The 15214-nt window shown below is 48.5% G+C and overlaps 1 protein-coding gene across 1 annotated transcript in view; it reads right to left on the bottom strand.

Moving 5' to 3' along the window:
• Positions 1-851: 851 nt before the first annotated feature.
• Positions 852-15214, bottom strand: part of LOC147718150 (ly6/PLAUR domain-containing protein 2-like) — a 37626-nt gene continuing 23263 nt past the window's right edge. Inside the window, exon 3 of the mRNA XM_086919224.1 lies at positions 852-1072. Within this exon, the coding sequence (XP_086775350.1) occupies positions 852-1072 (221 nt within the window). The remainder of the gene's footprint in view (positions 1073-15214) is intronic.

Here is a 15214-nt window from a genome sequence, read left to right on the forward strand (position 1 = left end):
GTACTCTGTTCAATGCTTACATAGCCCCCCTGGCCAACATCATCAGAAACCACGGACTGAACATCATCTCCTACGTAGACATCACCCAGCTCATCCTCTCTCTATCCAAGCACTCATCTACCACGACCATCTGTGCATGACCAGCAACACTGAAAAGTAAAAATCCATGGATGTTGCGCTGGAACACCCGCACTCCACCCATGTAAATGCCTCCCTCACACAGAGTAATGCCACACAGCAGTTTGCTCTGTGTTAGATTTGAGATTTATGAAGCCACTCAGGGCCATGCAAAGTGGCTTTGTGCTGCTTGATAAATATCATTTGCGTTGCTCTTGCACTATGTTGTGTGGTACAAGAGAGATCAAAGTGGCAAATAAATATGCCCCTTACTGTCTCTTTAGCACAGTTGAGCGGGGAAGACCTCAGACATAGAAAGTTAGCGTCTCTTCAACAAATCTGTTTGAACAAGATAGGTGACCAGACTAGGTTTTAATCATTTGAGTAGAGAACCCAGGGAAATTGTTACATTGTAGGATGACCATAACATTGCTGCGTTCATTGCAATTTAATCAAACATACGTGGATGGGCAGATGCCCCCACCTGCTCAACTCCTAACCGGAGAATTTTTGTAACTTTGTGATATAACAAACATGATCCATTACAGAAGAAGACACATGGGAAAAGAAACAGCTTACACTCATTGGACATTGACAAGAAGGTGCAGCCAAACACTACCGGACGCCCCCACATTTGAAGGCACGCAGGGGTTCTGCAGTTACCTCATTGTTTAGATGCACCACCTAGAGCTCATTTGAGGCTGTGAAAGGTAAACCTTTCCAAGATACTTACCTCAAAGCACAGCTCTAACCATGAGGGCGCTGATGCCTGCTGCAAGGGATAGCAGCGTGTAGCTGATCTTCGCACTGCTCGCTCCATTGCACTGGTTTGTACTGCTCACTCCGTTGCACAGGTCACTGCTGCAGCAGGTAGTTTTAGTTGTCACACCATAGTAGTCAGTCTCTGTGCCCGACGAACAGTATGACTCACAGGTCATGGTGATGTATGTAGTCCCTGTGAAGAAGTACAAGGAATTAATAAAAATGTACTCCTAGGTCCCATGGGGTCTCAGTATTACAGAATGAATGAATAGAGAAACATAGGAGGTAGACAGACTCTGGTACCCCTTGTAAGGCAGTCAATGCCATATATTAACCTCTGGTTATGTGACTGAGGGGCATATTATCAAGAACAGTGCTAAAAATTATCGCTGGTTTAGCGGCAGAAAACTGCAGAGTGATGAGGCAGACAGAAGAGACTGCATTGATTTGGTTCTTCATGGTGAATTTTGTTGTCCAAGATGATGCCAAGGTTCCGAGCGTGATCCATGGGGGTGGTAGATGGATCTCAATTCAGCATGCCACCAGAAGCCGAATCATGGGGAGTTGTTGGTCCAGAATATCAGTGGTTCGGCATTGTCAGTTTTTACCTTGAGTCAGTTGTTTTGCGTCCAGTCAGTGTTGCTGATCATGCACAGATGGTCGTGGTAGATGAGTGCTTGGATAGAGAGAGGATGAGCTGGGTGATGTCTACGTAGGAGATGATGTTCAGTCCATGGTTTCTGATGATGTTGGCCAGGGGGGCCATGTCAGCATTGAACAGAGTACGGCTGAGGGATGAACCTTGAGGAAACCGCAGATGATGATGTATTAGACCCATACCCATATATGAAATGACTGAAACCAATCAAAATTTTGGAAACCTTTCTCCACAATACCCCGAAGTTGACTTTATCGTTCTTTAAATGCATGATTCAGAATAAGTCAAATATTTTAAATGAGGCCTTCAGTATTGGATACACTTCCCTAGGTGTCACATCAGGAACTGAACAAAATATTTAAGAACATTTTCCACAGACTGAACACAATAGAGCTGTACACAATAATCTAGACATCTTCCCTTGACTAGTCCACCAGAAATGTCAAAATTAATTGAGATGTGGGCTCCAGATGAGACCTAGAGACCCAATCACTGATCAACAGATCAATCTCTATATCATCTTTCATCTCTAATATTGACATCAAACCTACTAAGAAACTCCTCCTATTCACATGGGATTGACACAACCTCCCCTGAGTCTGCCCAGGGGCTTCTGTAAAAACTGGAGCGCTTGAAGACTCACAAAGAGGGCTGCATCATTCAGGTGATATGATTTACCAACATATCACATTTTAAAATCTTAAAGGCACTATGAACAAGTATAGAGGCAGATACAGATATGTAAATGTTACACAAAAGAGCAGCAAAAGCCATTCTTCAATAATAAAAACATTTAAGAATCTGCCACTATGTAAAGAGAAATGTGTGTGCTTGTCTTTAAAAAGTAAATGCAAATGGAGAAACATTAATATATTTGTTAAGTTGCTGTAACTAGTGATAGAATGTCGCTTACAGTCCTACTCAATTAGAAACACATTGTGGGTTCCTTTTCTGCAGGTGAAGGTGGGTGTGGTCATGTTAGACCTTAGGGTGGTCTTCTACTAACATTTTGCCTGCTTACCTCCACTTTTCTGCTGTATCTCTAAACAGTGCTGAAGTGCATGTGTTTCCTCCATATAAAAAGGTGATATTGGTGTATACCTGATTGGCATATTTAGTTTACCCATACGTTCCTTCAAAAGTGGTATACCATATACCCAGTGCCTTTAATCTAAATTATACTACTGGGCCTGCAGCACTGGTTATGACACCCACACAACTAGTCTTCAAACCTGTCTCAGGCCTGCCATTGCAGGGCTTGTGTGTGCAGTTTACTTTACATAGCATTTAAACTATTTGCTAAGCCTTAAACTTCCCTTTTATGACACATAATTCACCCATAACTTAAGCCCTACGTAGCCCTAAGGCTAAGGTGCTATGTCAGTAAAAGGTAGGACATGTACTATTAACTGGTACAGTTGGATTCAACATTATTATTTTAGAAATGCCACTTTTATAAAGTGGACATATCTCTGTTCTTAACTTTGCTCTTAGTTCCTGCAGCCTGTCCCCAATACATGTTTAGGCTGTGCGACAGCTACACTTTGTGTACTCCCTTTAGACAGTCACAAACAGAGGAAGGGTGGGTGTGACAGAGGACTGTTCTGCATTCATCTTCATTCTGATAGCATTCCTGGGCACCACTGCGCCAGTGGGAACGATGCATCGCTCTTCGACGCCGACACAGAGGCTGTTCAATGACAGAGGTTCCAGAGCCTGCATGGCCTGACATTGACGTTCTGTGTGGCTAAACGATGAGGCATTGCCTTCATCTGTATGGAACTCGACGACGACGGGGAACCCCACTGTGTGAATTGCAACCGTTGTATTGTTCTCTTGACATCTACTCTTTGCTCAATCCAAGGCAGGAGCTGCATGCATGTCGTAGCTGGCCTAGCGTCCATCACGTTCAGCCTGAACTTCGTATTTGTACTTGTCCTTCACAACTTTTGACCGCTAAAGACTGCTAAGCACTATTTTTGTGTTTATCTTTAAAAATTCATATTGAATTCTTGTGATTGGATTTTTGTCATTTTGGTCTTGCTCTACTCAGATAAATATTCTCTATTTTTCTAAACATCTGTGGAGTCTTTTTGTGGTGTTTTCGTTGTGTTAATGTGTGCTTCACAAATACTTAACACATTGCCTCTTAAGGTAAGCCTGCCTGCTCTGTGCCAAAGCTACCAGAGGATGAGCACAGGTTGATTTACAGTGTGTATGTAAGTTACCCTGACCAGTATTGTGGTACCTATTTGGACAGGGTGCAAACCTCCGCCAACTAGAGACCCAGGGGCTTATTTACGAGCCCATGCATCACTTTTGTGTCACCAGTGCGTTACTTTTTGTGACGCAGCACGGTATAAAAAATGCACCAGGTTGTGTCATATTTACAAAGTGATACATCTAGGTAGATGCGTCATTTTTTAAACCCCTGCGCCACATTATACCTGCGCCAGGTATAATGTATGCAGGGGGGCGTTCTGACGCAAGTAAGCCTTTGAAATGGGACTTGCCCATGTGTAATGACACATTGCTAGAGTTGTGTCACTTTTGTGACACACTACAGCAATGCGTAAGTTTTGCGCCTACAGATATGTCATAAATACTGACTGGCTACAGAACCAAATCAACAAAAACATTGCTCAGACCCTTGTTAAACAGAGCACTTCCCCACCCAATGTAAAAGGTCTGATTGCTTTGGCTCTCTTATGTCTCTCAATAAGTATCCACACATCCGGACGTGTACTGAGGTTAAGTAATACGCAAATGTGCCTTCGAAGTGGGGTAGAAGCTTCTAGTCATGCCTTTGGAGTGCTCAAGTGCCCATCGTTCCTGGCACTGGCTCCAGACTACCTACAGTGGGTATTCAGCCTTTAGTGTAGAGGCAGGACACAGCCTATTCAAGTGTAAGTGCGGCTGGGTCCAGCTCCTCCATCCCATCCTGCACGTTATAGTCCTTCCAGGCACACCACACCTCCCCATTGTGTGTGGCTTTCTAGAAGAATACACAAAACCCAGCTTTCAGCTACATCCAGTATTCTGTCCAGGAGACAGGCTAGAGAACCAAATGACGAAGACAGACAAATTATGGAATGATGCTTGAATTCATTTTAGCCACTGGTAATTTCTGGGACCGCATCCCAATCCATTGTTTTTCTGTACACCATGTCACCTCAGTTTGGACCTAGCTATATCCAAATCAGTCTTGGCCCTACTCCAATCGGAAAAGACCGGCACAAACTGCTAATCCATGTCCTCCCTGAACAGGCACATATCCAACCCGGACCAGATTCACCCTAATTATGGGCTCATCAGCCAGATACAGCTTGATTCTAGGGACACAGTGTGCACAGAACCAACGTCTTCATCAGCCGGGTACACAGGTTGGTTGTAGTTACACAGTGTGGATGAAACCCATGTCTGGGCATGTCAGTCCCACTTAGGGTGACACAAAGTATACACAAAATTATGGATGGAATGCTTCAATTAATCTCAGCCACTGGTAATTACTGGTGCCGCATCCAAATCCATTGTTATTTTGCACACCATGTCACCTCAGTTTGGACCCAGCTATATGAGAATCACACCTTGACTCTGCTCCAATCGTACTAGTCCGAGTTTTCTGAGTTTTGACTACCTTATGTGTTGCCTCAAGTGGCACGGGCAGGGCAAGACATGGATCCCATGCACACTGTTCACTGGAAACAAGATTTACAAGGCTGACAATCCCATAACTAGTGTAATCTGGCTCTCTGGGAGTTCAGAGCCCCTTGGGAATTGTGAATTAGCTCTAACTTCTGTGTGACAGTGACACAGAGAACCTGGCACTGGCTGGGGTCTTAAGCATGAAGAGACAGTAAGTGGGTGACTTCAGTACAAATATTTTAAAGTACGCATCATCATTTGTCTTGTAACTCAATTCCCTGCTTCCATTCACTATGGGAGGGTGAAATGGCTATCAAACATTCAGAACTGCTAACGTTAGTGCTGCTTACAGTACAGCAACCCACTGAGCTGTTTCATCACCGAACAACATGGCTAGATCATTATTTCTATGTTAAAGCTGTTTTTTGTATTATGTTAACTTGTAAAAATGATGTATAATCTCCTTAGTTGTGCCAACACGCTCACACCTCTCCAGACAGCACACCAAGAAAGCCACCAGGTTCACCACGGATCTCTGTGAATCCAAATGCTTGTGCCGATGACTCGAGAAAGCATGGAGGAACAGCAAAACCCCAGAAGCACGCACCACCTACAGGACCGCCACTACAGCCCACCACCAACTGATCAGATCTACGTACAGGAACTTCATCCAGGACAGAATCCTCTCCAAATCCCGCAACACCAAGGAACTCTTCAACATCATACAAGAATTCACCATACCACCCAGCAAAACATCTGATGTCCCTCTCTCCCAGGACCTCAGCAACAAACTCAGCTCCTTCTTCCACAACAAGATCAGGGCATTCTACGACACCTTTGGCGAACATGACCAACACACAGACCCAACACCTTCCACTAGCAACACCACCCAGCCGACCATCCTCTACTGGACCCCTGTCACCACAGAAGACACCGCAAAGACCATGAGGAGCATACACTCCTGTGCACCCACTCACCCATGCTCACCACACATCTTCCACAGAGCTGCCTCTGTCATCGCCCCAGAACAATGATGGACAATCAACTACACCCTCGAAATACGCACGTCCCTGATGACTGCAAACACCCAGAAGTCAAACCCCTCCTTAGGTAGCCCTCCTCAGACCAGATGGACCTCAAGAACTACAGGCCCATCTCTCTCCTGACCTTCACTGCCAAATCACTGAGAACATCGTCAATATCCAGCTGATAAACCTCATACCATCCAACAACATCCTTGTCACTTCTCAATCCAGCTTCCACAGCAACCACAGCATGGAGACCACCCTTCTAGCCACCAGGGACATCATCAGCACACTCCTTGACCAAGGCCACACTGCAGCCCTCATTCTACTAGACCTATCAGCAGCCTTTGACACTGTCTTTCACTGCACACTAGCCATCAGACTCTACAAAGCCGCATACAGGAAACTTCCCTAGACTGAATCCACTCCTTCCTTGCTGACCAAACTCAAAGAATAAGACTCCTACCCTTCCTCTCTGAACTCACAGAGATCAGATGCGGGATACCCCAAGAATACTCCCTCAGCCCACGCTCTTTAACATCTGCATGGCCCTTCTCGCAACCATCATTAGACAACACAGACACAGCATAGTATCCTATGCCGATGACACCTCATCCTCTCCCTCACCAAGGAACCCAACATCACCAGGCACAACTTCCAGGAAGGAATGAAGGTTGTTGAATCCTTGATGAGCAGCAGCTGCCTTAAGCTCAACTCAGAGAAAACTGAATTCCTCATCCTCATTTGCACCCCCTCAGCGTGGGCTACACATGGTGGCCGCCTCCCTATGCAACCCTCCCACACCCACGGACCATGCCTGCAACCTCGGCATCATACTCTACTCCTCCCTCACCATGAACCAACAGATCAACGCCGTATCCTCCACATGCTTCAACACCCTTCCCATGCTCCACAAAACCTTCAAATGGATCCCCCCAAATCCAGAAAAAATGTCACCCTTGCACTCATCACTAGCAGGCTGGAATACAGAAACACTCTCTATGCCAGAATAAACAAATCTCTAATCCACATACTCAAGACCGTCAAGAACGCCGCAGCCAGACTCTTCCTCAGCATCGCTTGACCCTGCTAGGTAGCTCGCTCCCTCTCCGCAGAGCACCGCCTGTGTGTCCCTGCCCCAGCTGCCGCTGCTGAGGAAGTTTGAGGCCCTCTATAACCCACAGTTTCCCACCTGCTCCTCATTCCTGGTGGCCAGTGGTCAGCCGTAGGTTTTTATCATCATCTGTATCTTTATTGTAATGTCTTATTGTTATTTTGGTGTCTGTGACTGTTGTTGTCTGTTTCCCCCCGGTGCCTATATTTGGTATGCTCTTCCTTCTGTTCCTCTCGCTGTCCCCATGTTTCTCTGCCCATTTTTGTGTTCTGTTCCCTTTGTTGCCACTGAGTCTCTGCCAGTTTTTGCCTTCTGTTTCCTTCGTTGCTCGCGTGTCTCTCTGCCTGTTTTTGCCTTCTGTTCCCTTGTTGCCCCCGTAATTCTGTGCCTGTTTTTACCTTCTGTTCCTTTGTTGCCCCCGTAATTTTGTGCCCTTCTGCCTTCTGCCCCTTTGTTGCCCCACAATGCTCACGTTCCAGCCGCTGCATTCCCTGTGGCCCACCCCTGACCGCTCATTTGCTGCACCTGCCCTGCCTCTCGCCTCCCAGCTGATCGTCCCTCCAACCTCCCCATATACGGCGGCCACTGTCTGGCCACGCCGCATGCGCACCGAAGGCGCGCCTAAGGCAAGCCCATCTCTGCCAGTCTACGCCTGGACCGTGCCCAGGGCCAGAACCCCTGGTCCCCGTGCACGCCACAATGCCCGCCGCTGCTACAATGCCAGCACACTCCCGGGACCAGGATTCAATTCCCGATGCGGCAGGGTCTTGAGCCCAAAATGTCCACGGACTTGATAATTCTCGCTTCGGTGCCTGCTCGAATCACGGGTTCACACTCTGCAATTCCGGGCAATAGCTTGCTTAATCTCCACTATCGCCCCCCGCGGCGGGATGCCTGGCTTTCACCTTGGGGGTGCCCAGTAAGGGGTTATCTCACAGGGAAAAACCAGGACGGATTCCCAAAGCAAGCGCTTAGAGACCGTTGGTGATAATGCGCTATATAAATTACAATTACAATTACAATTACAATTACACTCCACGCTCTCAACTCTGGACGGACCCACACCTGCTTCAAAGCTGCCCCAAAATGCACACAGGACCCCTTCACCTGCCAGAACTGCAGCTACACCAGCCTAAGAGCCGCCAAACCACCCGCCAAGAAAGGCCTCAATCACCTCCGATGCATCCTACTGAACACCTGCTCTGCAAACAAACATGCCGTCGAACTCTGGGACCTGCTTGTCACTTCATCCCCCGACGTTGCCTTCCTGACAGAGACCTGGATGAACAACTCCTCTGCACCTGACATCACCATTGCCATCCCAGCTGGCAACAAGATCACCTTCAGAGACCGCACCAATGGAGTCAGAGGAGGAATCACCATCGTCCACAAGAACAGCATCAGGGTCTTTACCAGCACAGACGACACTATCAGCACTGCCGAACACATGCATTTCCAGATTCACACACACCCCAACTCCACCCTCAGAGGCACCCTCATCAACAGACCCCCCGGACCCTGACCCCAGTTCAGCAACTCCATCTCCGACTTCATCAGCACGCACACCCTGGCCTCCACTGACTACATCCTCCTCAGAGACCTGAACTTTCACTTTGAGAACAACAACGAATGCAACTCCACCACCCTGATCAATAACCTTGCCAACCTCGGACTGATGCAACTCGTCAGAATGCCTACCCACTCTGCGGGCCACACGCTCCACCCCGTTTTCTTCTAAAGCTCCTACGTCTCCTTCAGCCATACCACGAACTCCTCTGGACCAACCACCGCTGCATCCACTTCACATTCCAGAAACCCACCACACACCACCGCACGCAACAGATCACCAGGCACTGGTAGAGCAAAATCACCGAAGACCAACTACACCTTAACCTCGCTCTCAGCCCACCCACCGAACCCTCCAACACCGATGATGCTGCCCACAGCTTCAGACGCTAGATTGATGGCTGTGCCAACACCCTCACCATGCTGAAGAAACCCTCTTACAAAGACACCAGCAAGAGGGCCAGCTGGTTCACCCCAGAACTCCTAGCCTCCAAGCGAGCCTGCTGGAAAGTAAAGAAGTAATGGCACAGTGAACAGACTCCGGACAGAGATGCAGCCCAAAAGGACACCATCCACAACCACCATCACCTCATCAGGACTGCCAAGAGGACCTCCTTCAAAGACCGCCTCGACAACAACACACACAATAGCAAGGAGCACTTCAACATCGTGAAGGAACTCTCCAACCCCAGCTCCAATAACAACGACATCCAGCGTCACAAGCCCTGTGCGACTCCCTTGCCACTTTTTTCCACCACAGGATAGCAGACATCCACAACAGCTTCAACACCCAGACATCCCCAACAGACATCAACACAACAGACTCTCCACACACCATCAACCACAACCCCCTGCTAGCCTGGGCCAACGTGAGCATTGATGACACCATCAAGACCATGAGCACAAGGCGCTCCGGCTCCCCGTCAGGCCCTTTCCGGCACCACATCTTTAACAAAGCCAGCGGCTCCATCGCACATCATCTGCGCAACATCATCAATCTCTCCCTCGATAACAATACCTTCTCAGAGAGCTGGAAACACTCTGAGATCAACTCCCTACTCAAAAAACCAAAGGCGGACCAAGGAGACCTCAAGAACTTCCTGCCTATCTCTCTGCTTCCGTTCCCAGCCAAGGTCATTGAGAAGATCGTCAACAGACAGCTAACCCGATACCTCAAGGAAAACAGAATCCTGGACCGTTCCCAGTCAGGTTTTCGCAGCAACCACAGCACCAAGACTGCCCTCATCGTCGCCAATGATGACATCAGGACCCTGCTGGACAACAGTGAGACCACGGCCTTCATCCTCTTGGACCTCTACAACGCCTTCGACACCGTCTGCCACTGCACACTACTCACACGCCTCCACGCCATAGGGATCTGAGACAAGGCTCTGGAATGGACCACCTCCTTCTTCTCCAGCAGAACCGAGAGCGTCTGCCTCCCCCATTCTGATCCGAAGCCTCCGAGATCATCTGCAGCATACCCCAGGGATCTTCCATCAGCTGACACTGTTCAACATCTACATGGCCCGCAGGCACACGTCACCCGACAGCATGACCTCAACATAAAATCCTAAACCGAAGACACTCAACTGATCCTCTCCCTCACCAAGGACCCCGTCACCGCCAAATCCAACCTCCATGAAGGAATGAAGGCCATCGCCGACTGGATGAAGATAAGCCGACTGAAGCTGAACACGGACAAGACAGAGGTCCTCATCCTCAGCTTCAACCCTTCAGCCTGGGAAAACTCCTGATGGCCGATGGCACTGGGGGAATCCCTGACACCCACCTACCACGCATGCAACCTGGGAATCATCCTCGACTCAATGCGCTCCATGGCCAAGCAAGTCAACGCCGTCTCGTCCTCCTGATTCAACACCCTCCGCATGCTCCGCAAGATCTACAGGTGGATTCCGACAGATACAAGAAGAACAGTCACCCAGGCCCTCATCAGCAGCAGACCAAACTACCAAAACGCCCCCTACGTGGGAGCCCCGACCAAGCTCATCAAACGACCGCAACGCATCCAAAACGCCTTTGCACGACTGATCCTCAATGTACCATGCCCCAGCCACATCACCCCCCACCTGAGAAACCTGCATTGGCTCCCTGTCAACAAGAGGATATCCATCCACGCACACAAGGCACTCTACAAGACTGGCCCAGCCTACCTCAGCAGTTGACTTTCCTTCTACATCCCCAACCGCCAGCTCACCTCCGCCAACCTCGCACTTGCCACCGTGCCTCACATCTGAAGAACAACCACAGGCGGGAGATTCTTCTCCCACCTCACCGCCAAGACCTGGATTACCCTCCCTACGACAGACCCAAGACCTGCTGACCTTGAGGAGGCTACTCAAGACCTTTCTGTTTGACCAGTAGGGCCCCCCTTCCCAGCACCTTGGGACCCTCGGGGGTATGTAGTGCGCACTACAAATGACTGATTGATTGATTGATTGATCCCTTGACACGACCACATCACCCAGCACCTAAGAGACCTCCACTGGCTACTAGTGGAAAAAAGAGTGACCTTCAAGATGCTCACATACGTCTTCAAAGCCCTCCACAACACCAAACTCAAATACCTCAACAAAAGAATCTCCTTCCACGCCTCCAAGAGAAACCTTCACTCTGCTGACCTAGCTTTTGCCAAAATCCCCCGCATCCACAGAGCCAGAACAGGAGGGAGATACTTCTCCTACATCGTGGCCAAGATCTGGAATGAATTCACCTCAGCATCAGATGTAGCCCCAACTGCCAAGCATTCAGGAGGAGCCTCAAGACCTGGCTATTCAAGTGACCGGAGCTACCCGAATCCCCGCACTCCCCAGATCCTTGGGTTAGTGGTGCGCACTACAAATTCCTGCTTGATTGATTGATTGGTTGATTGACTGCAAAACCAGCATCCTGGCACCGGTTTTGGGGAATCACCCCTTATCAGACATGCTAGCTTGAAACTGTGGCCAAGCGAGCATGGGACACGTGTCTGGGCATACCCTTGCCATGTAGGGTGAAAATGCAACACAAAAAAATGATGGACTGAGTGTTGAACATTGACAAACATTCATCCACCAGTCACAGATCTGGGTTTACTCCATTGTTATTTTGCTTGACACGCCACTCCAGTTTGGACCCACTCATATGCAAATCCTTCTTGACCCTGTTCCTCATGGGAACAGTCCAGTCCAAAATGCCAGGCCAGGTCTTTCCTGGAGCGGAAAACAAGCATCCTGGGTCCAGTTCGGGCCATCACCCCTAATCAGCGTAGGGTGAAAATGGTACACAAAAAGATGATGGATGGAGTGTTGAACATTACGGACCTTACCTTTCAGTCCCAGGCAAGAAAGACAGCCGGGATATGTTACGGTTTACTTAAGTCTTGTAGGAAGGTAATTCCACTACTTCCCTTCCAGTCGCGCCTCATGCTGATCCAGGGCCTAATTTTATCTAGGCTGGATTACAGCAATGCCATCTATCTGGGCGCCCCTGAATCCACCTTTCAAACACTGCAAAAAGTCCAAAACGCCGCAGCCCGACTCCTAACAAACACCCCGGCCAGATCATCTGCCAAGCCCGCTCTTAGGAAGCTTCACTGGCTCCCTATTAGGGAAAGGGTCGCTTTCAAGGCCCTCTGTCTCGCCCACAAGGTTCTCCACAATACCGGCCCGCCCATACTTAACAAATGGATCAATCCCTACAGACCCACGAGAGCGCTTCGCTCGGAGCATGGAAACCTCATTATAATCCCGAAGGTGAAAAAGGCCCGCATAGGTGGCCGCCGCTTCTCGGTTAATACTGGTAAGAAGTGGAACGCTCTCCCTCTGAGCATCAGAACAGAACCTAACCTCCTTCGATTCAGAAAAGCACTCAAAACCCTACTCTTTCCCTAATCTGGCATCCCCCTGTCTACACCCTTAGTGAGCATCATGGTTCAGCGCTGGGATACCCATTGGGTGACTACGCGCTCTACAAAACTATAAAATAAATAAATAAATAAATTGACAAACATTCACACCCCACCAGTCACAGATCTATTTTGCTCACCACACGAATCCAGTTTGGACCCAGTCATATGCACATTAGCCTTGACCCTGTTCCTCATGGGAATAGTCCACCTGAACTTCCCGGCCAGGTACTCCCTGTCTCTGTGCCATATCAACCAGGTGTTTTACTCCAGATTAATTTTGTGGCTTACGTGTTCACCGTGACCTGGTTTGTGATTATTTCTTTATTGTTATTTATGTCTTACACACATGCCCATATTTTTGATTCCTAAATATGCTCAGACTTCAAGTAGGCATGTGAGTGGGTTCTTCTTTTACACCCACTGAGTGAGAGTTATTCTTGAAGGCTTATGGAGGGGTTCAACATGCAGCAACTACACCTTATGCAGTGTGCTCTAATTATTAAAAAAATCCAACTGTGTTCTATTTCTATTTTTGCATGTGACGTCACTGAAAAATGTTTAATCTGACCAGTAATCATATATTGGCACTTTCTTAGCTCCTGGTATAACATTTAATTTTTTAGCATGCAACAATTTATGAAATAAATTACACCGTTCTATGGGGCATATTCACAAGAATGTATAATAAACATTGCAAAATTTACTTAACGCAACTTCCAACATCGGAGTCTATCTCGGGAAAATTACACTATGTTAACCAAGCATTCTCAACACGGCGGTACTATGCGATAGCCTCCAGATAATGCATCAAATGTCTGTGTAAAAATAATGCCACGCCGCAAAAATGCAAAACGTCAATGCAAAAAATCCTGCGATTAAGCCAATCGCGGTACAAAAGCAGCGAAAACCAGTAACAGGCCTGCAACCCCCATGCGTCTGGTGGGAAAATGCACTATAAAAGCTACAAATACAACACACCAGAAACAATATAATGTGCGTAGGAACATGGATGAACCTAGACCTTGCACAGAGGCTGATGGGAACCCCACAACCCCTACACACCACCAGCAAGGAACAGCTGGGGCGGGGAAGGCCAGGGAGAAGAGGGAGAAGAAGACGGGGTGCAGTCGGCAGGAAAACTGGATTAGCGTCACTGAGGTGACCGAACACTACCATCAACTGACCCCCTATTAGACTACCATGAATGCAGTTGGAGTGTCAAGGAAGCCAATTGAGGAGGCCAAGAGGCGCTGGCATGATGTGACAACCTAAACCAGGCACAAACTCGCTGTCAACAGGAAGGCTGCAACGGCGACAGGAGGTGGGAGTCCTGCACCACAGGAGGAGCTTGAGGAAACCGAAGCCACACTCATCAGTGTGGAGACGGTGCATGGAGTCGAGTGCAGACACAGCTCGGGAGGACCTGACAAAACATCAACAGGGTGAGTAATGACCAGGAACTGGGAGACAGGGGGAAATGGGCACAATGACACACACAACGATGAGTGGCACACTGCACACCCACAATGACCCTGGATTATGTCCCTGATCCCTGTGGCACACTGCAGCACACACACATAGCAATAACAGCGCACCCACATTGACGACAATATGGTACAATGTGCAACCCCAACACTGCAGAACAAAGGACACAACTAGATCCGCACACACCGGCAGAAACAGGCCAACTACATCCAACAGAGTAGGAAACTGTGAGATGGAAATGTACACGTACAACCTCACATCCGTTATGTAGTCCAAATGTACACGTTCCTGCATCCAAATGCTGCACCTCCAAAACAGTCACAATGTACATTGTCATACAGTCTGCATGTAAACAAGAACATTGCGCCAACATACATGTCAACAAAATATCAACATTCATCTACCCTTCACATTACAGAGGGGCACACAACACCTCCAGCAGATCACAGACCACACATTTGTGATGCTGGAGAGGACCACCACACCTCCGACACCAACGCCCTACACCAGCCCATGGACATCTCACGTAACCCACCACCAGGACCCGTGCAGCCAAGCTACTGAGAGGAGAACACAGACCCTGCAACAGACCACACAGCAGGAGGTATCCGCAAGCACAGCTGGCTCACAACACTTCACCGACCCACACATAGACCCCCAATGTCAGGTGTCAGAACTCAAAAAGGAGGTGGCCGAACAGGTGCGGGTGCGGTCCGATCCCATGGAAGGTGAACTAGATCACATACATATGTGTTGGAGTTGGCCCTTTTTGGCAGGTTCATCCCTAAACTCTTTGCCTTATCCTAGCCTTTCCAGTGACCTGGTATTGGTGGTTTTAGGCCTGTGGGCACTTTAGCACTGCTGTCCAGTGTAAAGTGCGTGCGCGCTCTGTGTTACATTGGTGAGATTGGCCTGCCCTCCCATAGGAATGC

Source organism: Lissotriton vulgaris, chromosome 4_2 (assembly GCF_964263255.1).
Source record: "Lissotriton vulgaris chromosome 4_2, aLisVul1.2, whole genome shotgun sequence".
Lineage (NCBI taxonomy): Eukaryota > Metazoa > Chordata > Amphibia > Caudata > Salamandridae > Lissotriton > Lissotriton vulgaris.